At 30.5% G+C, this 13480-nt stretch overlaps 1 protein-coding gene across 1 annotated transcript in view; it reads left to right on the plus strand.

Moving 5' to 3' along the window:
- The window catches only part of EYS (EGF-like photoreceptor maintenance factor), a 240792-nt gene that overhangs the window by 68347 nt on the left and 158965 nt on the right, over positions 1-13480 (plus strand). The window contains exon 3 of the mRNA XM_037034345.1: positions 3143-3256. Within this exon, the coding sequence (XP_036890240.1) occupies positions 3143-3256 (114 nt within the window). The remainder of the gene's footprint in view (positions 1-3142; positions 3257-13480) is intronic.

Here is a 13480-nt window from a genome sequence, read left to right on the forward strand (position 1 = left end):
CTACTGAACATCATCCCTTATAACTGGGGAAAAAATTTTCATTTGACTCTCCTGTCCTGGTGATAAAATATATGTTGCCCTACTCATTCTGGAGTATATCACATAATTAAAATTAAGGCAGTTCAGCAGGAAAAAAATGAAAGCACCCAAATTGCTGATTTGAGATTAATTGAAAAAATAAAATAATTAAAACCTTCTAATCATCATGCATACATTTTAACCTGCCCAAAGAATTTTAAAGAATATTTGATCAAAAAGTTTCTATCATCTATCAGAATGTTGACATATATAATCCTATGTCATGGACCATTATTTCAATAATTTTATTGTAAATGTATAGAGTGATATTTTCTTACCCAATGCTTATTTGTTTGTTAGAAACACAACCATAGATAATTTACATCATTAAATTTAAACACCATAAAATTACCTAATAGCATTATTTGTTTTTAAAAACAATGAAAATATACCATTATACTAGTTTAATTATTAATAATTACTTCAATTTGAAATTTCATAAGATACAGAAATATGTATCATTACCAAAATATTTTTGTTATTATTGTTCCATGTTATTATTTTGATGTTTTATATTTTTATTTGCTTATTTTTTTCTTCTAATTAAATGTATTGGGGTGACACTCATTAATAAAATTGTATAGGTTTCAGGTGCACAATTCCACAACATATCAACTACATGTATTGTCTGTTCACTGTCCCAAGTTTAGTCTCTTTCTGTCATCATTTATCTTCCCAATACTCTCTTCCATCTACCCCAAACACTCCCTGCCCCCAGCAATCATTATATTGTTGTCCATGAGAATGCTCACTGTATTAGTTTGCTAGTGCTTCCATAACAAAATAGCATAGTTTGAGTGGTTTTACCAACAGAAGTTTATTTGTGGAGTTCTGGAGTCTAAATGTCCAAAATCAAGCTGTCTGTAGAATAGGCAGAATGGGTTTCCTCTTCCTTGTCCACTGGTCACTACGTCTCTGTGACTTCACATTGTCTTTCCATGTGTGTGTTCATGTCCACATATTCTTTTCTTACAAGGACATCATGTTTATTTGATTAGGACCCACACCAATGCCCTTATTTAACTTATTAGCTCTCCAAAAACCGTTTCCAAATATTGTCATATTTTGAGGCCCTGGGGGTTAGAATTTCACAAATAGGTGGGAGCAGGTGTAGCTCACTACACTCCCTAAGGTGGAAATAGAACATGACCTACAAACATTGTACTGTTAATTTAGTTTTTATAATGGAAATATTTTGGCACACAATTATGTGTACTTATATTTTCATTGTGTTGGAGGTTATCTGGAGGTCAATGAAGAAGACTTCTGAGGCAAGGATATCAGTTTATAAGCTATATAAATGATGTCATTGATCATAACAATAAACTTTTTAAAATTAAATTATTAATTCAATTACAATAGGGGATGGGGAGCATTTTGCCAAATTATCTATAACTGCCATATAGCAACACTTTTTTCAATTGTCATGCAACATAATTTTCTAGGAATATTCTTCTATGAAGGATATTATGAGATAATTAACTACATAGAAAAATATGCTATGCAACATTATGGTATGTGATATAGTAAGACCATAACACTTTATATAAGTAGAATTTGGAAAACTTGATATAAAAACAAGGGCAAGAAAGTATAGAATCTATAAATACCATATGATCTCACCTTTAACAGGAAGCTAAACAACAAGACAAACAAGCAAGCAAAATATAACCAAAGAAATTGAAATAGAGAACAGGCTAACAGTGACCAGAGGGGAGAGGGGAGGGAATTTCAGGGGAAATAGGGGAGGGATTTAGAGGAACATATATAAAGGATACATGGACAACAACTGAGAAGGGTGGAAATGGGAGGGAGGGTGGGGAGCACAGGGGTGGGATGGGATGGGAGTAATAGACAGAAAACTGTACTTGAAAAATAATTGAATAAATTTAAAAAAAGAAAGTATAGGATCTATAATATTGTGTGTAGCTTCTGAGAATTCAAGCAGACTTTACTCTTTTTTCCTCGTAAGTTAGATGTTATCATGTTGTGGATAGAACCTAACAACATATATACCCTCTTAAATGTTTAAGGGTATAAAATATTGTTGCCAGCAATAAGTAAAAGGTTATACAACAGATCTCTATAGCTTATGGATCTTGCTTAACTAAAACATCAGTAAATGAATGGATCAAAAAACTATGGTACATATACACAATGGAATTTTATGCTGCAGAAAGAAAGAAGGAGCTCCTACCTTTTGCAACAGCATGGATGGAACTGGAAAGCATTATGCTGAGTGAAATAAGCCAGGTGGTGAAGGACAAATACCATATGATCTCACCTTTAACAGGAAGATGAACAACAAAACAAACAAGCAAGCAAAATATAACCAAAGACACTGAAATAGAGAACAGGCTGACAATGACCAGAGGGGAGAGGGGAGGGAATTTCAGGGGAAACAGGGGAGGGATTTAGAGGAACCTATATAAAGGATACATGGACAACAACTGAGAAGGGTGGAAATGGGAGGGAGAAGGGAAGCATGGGGGGTGGGAGGGGATGGGAGTAACAGGCAGAAAATTGTACTTAAAAATAATTAAATAAAAAAATTGGGGAAAAAATAAAAAATAAATAAAAATAAAACTTCATACCCTGGTTCCTCTTCAAATGGTATGTTTTTCCCATTTTTCATTTTTAAGCATGATTCTGACTAGGTGGTATGTATAAGACACAATGCATCACTTTGCAAATTACCACTGCAATGCTACCAGTGTACATTGAAGAACTGGTGTTTGTATGTGCCATCCACTGTCAAAACATGATTGACAAATTCGAATTATCATGAAAATTAACTTAAGGTCAAATATCAACAATCAGAAAAATATCTGATAGTATAACAAGGGCCAGGAGATGGAAACACTTATGCTAAAGTGTACTGAAACTCTCTTTCCATTTAAATACATCATCATGGAACAATATATCTTAATTAGCATTACATTTTGTCAAAATGTTCATATTACTTATTATTTAAAAATTCGGGGAAAATCAATGACTATAACTAACTCTATATAAAAGGGAAACATTTTAATCTAGTTAGAATTAATTTACTTTCATTTTTCAGGCATAAATTGCTCAGAAATAATTGACCAGTATCAACTACATGTCTGTTTCCATGAGAAGTGGAGCAATATTACTGGAAAAAGTTTCATTTGTGAGTGTGATGAACCATATTCAGGTAAAAGCATGCATAAGTATATGCAAAAATTTTTAATTTTGCTTTATTCATTTCAAATTAAATTAAAATGTTTCATTTATTACTAAAATACAATTTTAGAGTTTCTATACTGACCTATTTTAGGGATAAGATTAATAAATATATTAGGTTAACAATGATTAATTATTCTGATAAATATTCTAAAATATAGCAGAATTTAGGTACCAGGTGACATATTTTTATATTATAATAAATATATTTTATTCTTAAATACTAAAATATTTTTAGAAATAGTGCACATTTTGCTGATAATTTGCATAGTCAATATCTAACTTATTTCCTTAGGTATGCCATTACAGACAAATCCCATTTTATGAAGAATAAACTTTTTTATTTTTCAAATGAATTTAAGGATGTAAAATGAAATCATTGTTTAAAGCAATAGTTTCTTAACTTTGATTAAATGTTTTAACAATGAAAATGTATTTAAACAATTACCTATACCTTTGAACTCTTCTACAGTTTTCTATTTTCTGGGAAATGTTGCTGAATATAAGTATGTATGTCCTACTTCAAAGTATCTTTAGGCAGTGAGGTCTTTAGCTACAGATACATATCCTAAAATCTCCTGTTTTGGAAGTGAAACAAAATATGATTGTCTCCCAAACTATGGAGAATGGTGATAATTCACAGTGTTTCTCTTGCAGGCCCTTCTAATTAAGTTGAGAGAGAGTTGAAATTTCTGGTAGAGTACCTCAGCCGTATCTCATAAATGAGAGTGGATGGTAGCTAGGAAAAACTTCTCTTGTATCTGGAGCCTAAGAACAAACAGACAAAACTGAAGCACACTCATAGATACAGGGAAAACTGAGGGCTGCCAGGTGACAGGGTGGTGGATAGCTAGTGAAAAAGGTAAAAGGATTTAGAAGTACAAATTTATAGTTACAAAGTAGCCATGGGGATTTAAAGTAAAGCATTGAGAACATAGTCAATAATGCTGCAACAGCTACGTATGGAGCCAGGTGGGTACTAGAATTATTGGGAGGACCACTTTGTAAATTACATAATTTTCTAAACATTATGCTTTGACCTAAGACTACTATGAAATAATACTGAATGTCAATTGAAAAACTTTTTAAAAAGATGAAATCTTAAATTAAAAAAAAAGAAAGAAAGAAACTCCACTCTATTCAGATGTATCTTTTCAGGCCTTTTTTCCTTTAATCTTTTGTTTCCTGAGATGCATTATGAGTTGAAAAATGTTTTACGGTCTCTTCCTTTGTTCTACATATGTATGGTAACCATAAGATTTTCCTTTCAAACTGGCATTTTTGGGATAACTAAAAGCAGTTACAACTATATATTTGAAACATTTACTTATTGATCGGTAATTTTGTTTCATTAAATAGGGAGACCTATAAAGTAGTTTATCTAAAAATTATTTTTAAATAAAATTCTTTCCAAAGAAAATAATTATAACTTTATATCTATAAATAAAAGGAAAAATTGAAACATATTTTATATTTTATGAATAGTGTAAAATAGTATAAGCAGATACTATTTTATATAAATGTTTACTATTCTAGATAAATGTTTAGCCATTTATCTAGAATATATTGTTGTTAGTATATTTCTGAAGAATTAGTATGTTTTCCATATGACCTTATTAATTTTTCATGAAATCATCTATATCCTTTTCAATGTTGTATTTATGATTAATAAATTTAAAATTATTAATGCCTCCAGTTGATTCTTTCCCTGATTATGTCCTTCTTAATTGAGACAATTTTTATTGTACTCATTGATTTTCTGTTAATCTCAAAGGAAAATCTAAGTGGAAAATGTTCTCAATGCTAATTTTTGTAAAAAATACATATATGAAATATTTTCACCAGAGCCCTATTTTTACTCTATTCAAAAACATTTTCATCAGAGGACTATTTTACTTTCTTCAGAATTCTTTTCTTTTCTTTTTTTTCCCCTAGGGTTTATGTAAGATTTATTTTATTTTATATTCTTTAGTATTGTCAGCTTTGTAATCATGGAGAAACTTACGCAGTGGAAAGCAAAGTAGCCAAATCAAAGCAAAACAAAACATGCCACCATTCCAACCCACTCTCAACAACTAATACCATATCTTCTTCAAAGTAGTTGCAGTTTGGGGGCAAATTTAATATATCTCTAAATTGGAACTGTCTAACCATTCAGGTTGCTTGAAAACAAGAAAGCTGTTAAAATGTTTAAATTATTTATTTATATCTTATCTCTGGGTAAGGTAGAGAATTGTATCAAGAGGAAGTAGAAGTAGCCATTGTGAAAGTTTAATTTAATGTTTTAGTCAGGACACAATTATTTTCTTTGACATACATTTTCAAAAATAATTCTCATAATTTCATCGAGTGCTTGGCCAAACTTAGGTACTTCAAGGGTCCAGGGATATCCAAATTTTTGGCATCTCTGGGCCACACTGGGGAAATGGTTGTCTTGGGCCACACATTAAATACATTGTGATACATAATCACCAAAATGCTGATAATGTTTTAAGTAAATTTATGATTTAGTGTTGGGCCATATTCATAGTCTCCTGAGCCACATGCAGCCTGTGGACAGTGGCGTGGACACCCCTGTTCAGCCTTCTCCACCTAGTTCCATTCTGTTCTAGCACATAGATCTATCCATGACATACAGAATCGCCCTTGCTATTGTTTCCTAAATGCCCAGCTATTGCAAAGCACAGTTATAACACTTATAATCTTGTACACCTTTGAACATAATGAATTAGTTTATTGTCTTCATTGCATTGTGCAGGAATACATTTTAATGTCTTTTTAAAAATAAGTACAACTGACTAACACTTTCAAAAAATGATTTTTTGTGCTTAATATATGGATTTTGATTAAATTCTTGTAACTAATTTTCAACAATATACAACTAAAATTTAGGAGATACTTTTACTAAAATGTCAAGACATCCCTGAAACACTTTATTTTCAAAGTCATCATTCAGAAGTTTAAACATTACTAAAATCTAAATGTTAATGTATAATAATAAGTGAAAACACATTCTATCATGTTACATTTTTTTTGTTAGTATCAGCTTTGTCACAAAAATTTATTAGTGTGCCTATATGGTAAATATTTAAAATTGTTTGTGAATTTTGCAGTTCTAGATTCTAATTCAGTTGTGTGAATATTATTATTCATGGGTTCAGCATGAATAATGCCCTTTTTTATTACAAAATCATAAGAATGTAATTCTGTAACATAACAATATCACACTGAAGCACACCATTTTAGGTGAAGTGTTCAAATTAAAACTGTAAATTATTTACCTATATTGTTATCTTACCAACCACACTTAATCAGGCCTTACCTCTGCTCAATCCTGTACTTAAAATGTTTATTATATATATAATTTTACTAAATATTATATATAATATAAATATATTTTTGTATAATAGAAATATCATATATAAATACAATATGTAGAAATATATTTTATATAAATATATATAATATTTATATATGATACAGATACTATATATATCATTTTAACACAAGAACCAATTTATCTTTGAAAATTTTTACTATATTTTCAATAGCATTTCTAATATTATCAGGTATCTTACCTTCAACACTATAAACCTGTAAAGTTTTTTAAAATAAATTGTGTGGAAAAATCAAATCATTATTGAAATGAACATTAGTTCTTCAAAGCCTCTGATTTTACTAGTACTAGTGTGATATGTTTTAATTGTATGTAAATTTATTCTATCCTTGGAGCCAACACATTTATAAGGATACTTTAATTTTTTGTATGTAACAAAAGCCATGCAATAGAAATTGAGGGAAGTAATTTTGGGACCATTATTTGATCTAATGGTGGAAAGAAGGGGAAGGGTTTAGTCAAAGAGCACGTATGAGTGACCCATGGACAGGGACAGCAGTGCGGGGATTGACTGTGGGAGCAGGAGGTGGCTGGATGGAGGAGGTTAAGAGGGAAAAATTGAAACCACTGTAATAGCATGACAATAAAAAAGTATAACTAAATTAAATAAAAAGACATGCTTCACAGTGTGATATAATGGAAGAATACATTTTGCATGTGCAGCTAACTCATCATTGGCAAGCAGTATTCTAAAATAATATCTAAAATAGATGATGATGATTCTTCAACTAGTGTTTATATTCTGGCTTTTATATAAACAGTGATGTCACTAATACACTATGGAGAATTATGAACAGTAACATAGTTTAGGGAAAAACTACATATTTACTATCAAACTTATAATGAAACAAATTTGAAATATTTTTACTAAACTGTAAATTGTTTCTTTTGATCTTATAACATATAAAATATTTATTGAAGTAAGAAATAAATGTCAGCATGCAATACAATATGTAAATATTAGTATATTTATACCAAGGGCTTTCATAATATTTTTCTGTAAACAGATGGTAATTATTTTAGACTGTCAGAACTATATGTTCTCAATTGCAATAACTCAGCTCTGCTGTGGTAGTATGAAACAGCCACAGATAATATGTAAATAAATAAATTTTATTATGTTCCAATAAAACTTTATTTACAAAAATAAGTGGAAGATTCTATTTGGCTCACGGTTATAGTGTACCACCCCCTGATTTATATCATACAATAAATGACCAAATCTCAATAGCAGGAACATATAGACAACTATCTATAAATTCTATGGTAAAACTACTTGGACTCAATTTGTCTCTGATATAAAACAGAGACATAACCTATAATTTTCTGCGGTTCTTGCTGACCCAGCAGCTTACTTGCCAACAGACAGCTTTCCAGTCTCAGGGCAGCATTATTGAATCCTTTTCCCCCTGCCAACGGAGAACAGGAGTCAGCCTTTTGTGGCTGCTTGGGTCTTTAAAATCCCGCCAACTCTCTGTAAATAAGAGATACATTTTGAATCTGGAAATGACTGGGAAAAGAGAGGTAGATTATCACTGGTTAACTTGCTAGTTTATCCATCCTCATGTTAAAATAATTCACTGCTTATATATCTTCCACACTCCTAGAAAAGTTCATGGCAAAATTTAAAGAACAAAGTGGAGATTAGTTAAACACATTTCTATTTATTTTAATTCAACTCTGAAAAACTGCACCTGGTTAGAAAGTTCAGAGCAAATAGAAATGTTGGAAGTAGGCAGAACTGACATCTTAGCAATATTCTGTTTTGCGCTCCATGAGCATAAAGTGGTCCTATTATGGGCAAACTAGGATGATGACCATATTGGAAGATCTAGTAACTATACTACTTTGGAATATTTGGGGTACCTATTGCATAATTTTGAGGCATGAAGCCTTAGCCAAAAATGTACAAGAAGCACCACATTTTTAAAACTTTTAAGTATGTATGTATTTGTGTATCTGTGTATTTACCTATCTACCTGTCCATGTACTTTTCTACACAGCCATCTACCTATTCAATTATCTTATGTGTTTCCAATTGGTTTCTTCAAAAACCTTCAGGAACTAATACATATATAATCTTTTTTGCCCACTGTGATGATCTATGCATATGAGTATATATTATATGATACATGGAACAGGATTCATAAACAATTGAAATTATAATGTTTCAAAGAGTCGAATTACAAGTCTGAAAACTTTATATTTCCAGTTTCTTATCAAACAGTGATTACTACATAAATTATCCTTTATGTCAAATTTCCTTTGCTCTTAAGTTTCACTCCAAATTGAGAATTTTGGAACCAAATGTCTTTTGAGAAGCTAAAGCTATTATGCTAGAAACAGTTTAATGACCCAAAGCAAAAACGTAAGTTGTAGAGTACACCAATCCTATTTGAAAACTAATGAGTCTTTAGGAAAAAAATTCTGATTTTTAAGATACCCCAAATATTGTGGAGTAGTATGAATGAGAATAATTAGCACTGAGGTCAAACTGCAGTCTCAGTTATTATAACAGTAAAATTAAAAATAAAAGGTCTAATATAAAACTGTATGGAAATGTATTCTTCATTATAATTCTAAATTTGAAAATGTTATGTAAAATTTATGTATCCATTATAAAATGATTCACTCTAATTTTATAACTTCATTAGGTTTATGGAAAAATATGTATTTTGAGCAGTTCATTGAACCATAAACATTCTTATTCTGTATATGATCAGTTTCTGACTTATTGTCAAAACTTTCCAGATATGAGTTTGATATAGGAGCAAGTGATTGTCAGAAAATAAACTCTTTAGTTTTAGTTTAAGACTTACAGCTACAAAATCAATTTTAATTCCAAGAGTCAAGAAGGTTCATTTACAAGGCATGGTGGGATCTCTGTCCACAAAATAATTTAAAGAGACCACAGAGCCCTGATCAGTGTGGCTCAGTTGACTGGGTGTCATCCAGAAAAGCAAAAGGTTGCCGGTGTGATTTCTTGTCATGGCACATGCCTAGGTTGTGGATTTGGTCCCGTCAGGGGACATAGGAAAGGCAACTGATCAACGTTTGTCTCCCTCTCTTTCTCTCTCCATTTCCTTCTCTCTAAAAATATAAAAATTTTAAAAATTAAAAATACAAACTTCAGAAAGAGAGAGAGAGAGACCAGCGTGGAACTAGAGGATAATTACTTTTCAGGATGTGATAAACTCAGGTATTATTTGGACTGATGACCAGAAGTCCAATTTGACTAGAGAAGAATGTAAAGGCATTTCATCCACTGTGTAAGTCAGAAGGCAGGCAGAATATTTTTTAATATAAAGTTGATTTCTCCATTTAAAAAATCTCAATCAATGAGTAGATTTTATGGCGAACAGTATTTTGTCTATAGAATAGGATGTTAGAAAGAGCTAAATCAGATATAATGTTTTTCATTTTTAATAATTACACTTTAATCCTATTTTGAAACTCCTGATCGAGGCTGGAAAATTTTTCCCAGTCAGTTTGACTGCAGCTCAAAACATTGCCATTTAGAGGATTGAACTATTCCTTGTTCTCCTGAGTGTCATTTGTTAAGTACTGTGAGTAATCCTATCACAGGAGCCAACAGGCACATTATGCGTAAGATCAACACTGAAGCTTAGCATTTATAAAATTGGGAATTATAAAAAATTTTAAAAGGTGAGAAGACTAAGAAGTACAAATTGGCTATTACAGAATAGCCATGGGGACATAAAAGCACAGCAGAGGAAATATAGTAGCAAAAAAACCTATATGCATGACCCATGGACATGGACAATGTTGTGGGGATTGCCAGAGAGAGTGGGGAGTGCTGGGTGGAGGGAAGCAGAGGGGGGAATTTGGGACAACTATAATATCATAACAAAATATCATTTAAATTTTAAAAATTAATTAAAAATTAAAGTTAAAATTATGACAAATCGTTAAATAATTTAACGTAATACTTTTAATCTTGTACACAATGTTTTAGGTATCAACTAGGAAAGAATTTATGTACTTTTCTCTGAATCGTTATTTTCATATTGTAAAACCTCATTTCGAACTAGTTTTTTTCTTACTTCTCTGGTCACTGTGATCATTATCAGCACTGGTGATGACCTGTAGTTTTAAACTCTGCATGATCCACAGTAATATAACCCTAACAGGCAAAGACTATGTACCCAAACACCAATCTTAGTGATCTCCTTTGCTACCCTACTCCATTCTGGCAAATAACTGAGGCTTCCTTTGTGCCTTCTGATTAATCTTTCTTCCATTGTGATGAATCCCTCTTTGATTGATTGACAAAACAATGCATCCAAGTGTTCCCCATCCCACCATAAATTGTCTCAAGGTAATTTGTATGTCTACTAAGTATGTAGTATATATTATTCATTTAATAAATGGTAGTTATTAATAATTATGTGATCACAGAATGATCATGAACATTTTTTGTGTTGACAAATGAGAGTATAGATTGAATACAAATTTAAGGGTTTAAATGCTCAATGAAGCCTATAATTTTTCTTAAGTTATAAAATATACATGTACCAATTTAAGCCTTTCAATTATTAATCAACAAATAAAATACTTAACTACTACTTATTATGTACCTTTTTTTATAAGAAAACAAGCTCATGAAATAGGAAAAATTATCCTATTTTACTTTTTGAAGAATTAATGGAAATGAAATTATAAATTGAATTTCTTAACTCTGGTGATAATTGATCTTAAACCAATATGCCATGTTATGTCTCTAGTTTACTCAGTGACAAGTTAATTAAATATTTAATAATGAGATACTGTCAGTGCATATTTGTGTATGCTGATAGTGTTTTAAAGACCTTCAAAATCAGTCCAGTTTACTTACTTGGCCATTTTTAATTTATCTATCCCTATTGATTTGTAGAAAATAATTTAATATGTTCTTGATAGAAGTAATCAGTGATATACGTATGTTGGATATATTTCTTTCAGCTGCTGCTTGCCTTTTCATCTTTTCAGCTCTGGCTTGCTTTTCAAAACACAGTAATCCATGTATTTTGATAAGCAGATACTTTATATGTTGATAAAGCTCAATTTATCTTTTTTTTTCTTTTTATGTTTAGTGGGTACATTTCTTTAGGAAACATTTTCATATTCCAAAATCATAAATATATTCTCTTATGTATTCTAGAAAATGTGTTGTTTTAGCCTCTCTGTTTAGGTTGGTGATTCATTCAAAGTTAACTTTTGTGATTTTGTATAAGGTAGGGAGCAAGATTTGTTCAGCATCATTGTAGAAAAGTTTCTGTTTACCCCTGAATTTGCTTGCTTTCTTTGTCAAAATCAATTATATATTATGTGTGTGTAGGTCTATTCTCATACTCTATCCTATTACACTGAGTTGTTTGTCTTTCCTTTAGCCAATAGTACCTTCTCTTGCTTAGCATAGATTGATATTAAACCTGAGGCCATGCAGTATGAGTTCTTAAACTTCTTTGTTCTTTATCAAGATTTGTTTAACTATTCTAGATTCCTTAAATTTCTATATGTCTTAGAATAAACTTGCTAATTTATCTAAAACTTACTTTACTCCCAGTGTTTTATTTTGGAGTGTTTTGGATCTACTATTCAATGCTGGAAGGATGACCATTTAACAATATTCAGTTTTCTAATCTGTGAACATGACAACATGACTCCAAATTCTGTAGAACTTTTTAAATCCAATTTACCAATGTTTTATCATTTTCATGGAGGGGAATTATACATATTTTGTTAAATTTATTTTAAGTATTTTAATTTTTGATAAATATAATTGTTTTTTAATTCCTTTGCAATCATCTGTTATATATATAGAAATATACTTGATAATTCTATATATTATACCTTAACTATATCATAAATGCATTTATTTGTTTCAGTTTTTCCCATATGCCTTAGAATGCTTATCCAAACAAATTTATAATTTATTTACTATGTAAATATAGTTTATTTTTATATACTTTTAAAAATATTATTCCTATGGTTTTATTTGGTTGTCTTATTGCACTGGGTAGACCCTCCATACAATGTTACTAATAAAAGAGCATCCTTGCCTTTTTCTTAATGTTAAAAGGAGAATATTTAGTATTTCATCATTAAATACAATGCTATCTATAAGTTTTACACAGATATTCTTTGTGAAATGAAGACATACCCTTTCTAGTCATAGTTTGTGGCAATTTTTTATCAGTATTGGATGATGAGTTTTGTGAAGTCTTTTTACATCACCAGTTGAGATGATCTTACGATGTCTCTTTATCCAATTAATTCATCAATTACATAGTTTTATAATTAATCTGACCTTGCATTTCTCAGACGAATCTTAATTGAATGTGATAAACTACCATTTGTATATGCTCTGGATTTAGTTGGTAATATATTTACCAGTTAAAAAATTTAAGAACTTTTTTATTTATACTCACGTGGAATATTATTGTATAGTTTTCTGAGAATAATCTTTAAGGTAGATGTAATGGATCTGTTAGAATCTACTTTTGGAAGAGATTATATAGATTTGATATTATTTTATTACATGAATGTTTTATGTAAGTCACTAATGAACGTGCTTCATCTGTAATATATTTATTAGAAGGTTCTTGTAAGATTAAATTACTTTAGCAGATATAGAAAATTTATATTTTCTAATTCTTGTCAAATTTTAGAAGCTGAAATATTCAAGGAAATTGTTTATTTCATATTAGTNGGTTTTATTTGGTTGTCTTATTGCACTGGGTAGACCCTCCATACAATGTTAGTAATAAAAGAGCATCCTTGCCTTTTTCTTGATGT

Source organism: Sturnira hondurensis, unplaced genomic scaffold, assembly GCF_014824575.4.
Source record: "Sturnira hondurensis isolate 20B ecotype Veracruz unplaced genomic scaffold, ASM1482457v3 Scaffold0022136, whole genome shotgun sequence".
NCBI classification, from domain to species: Eukaryota; Metazoa; Chordata; class Mammalia; order Chiroptera; family Phyllostomidae; genus Sturnira; species Sturnira hondurensis.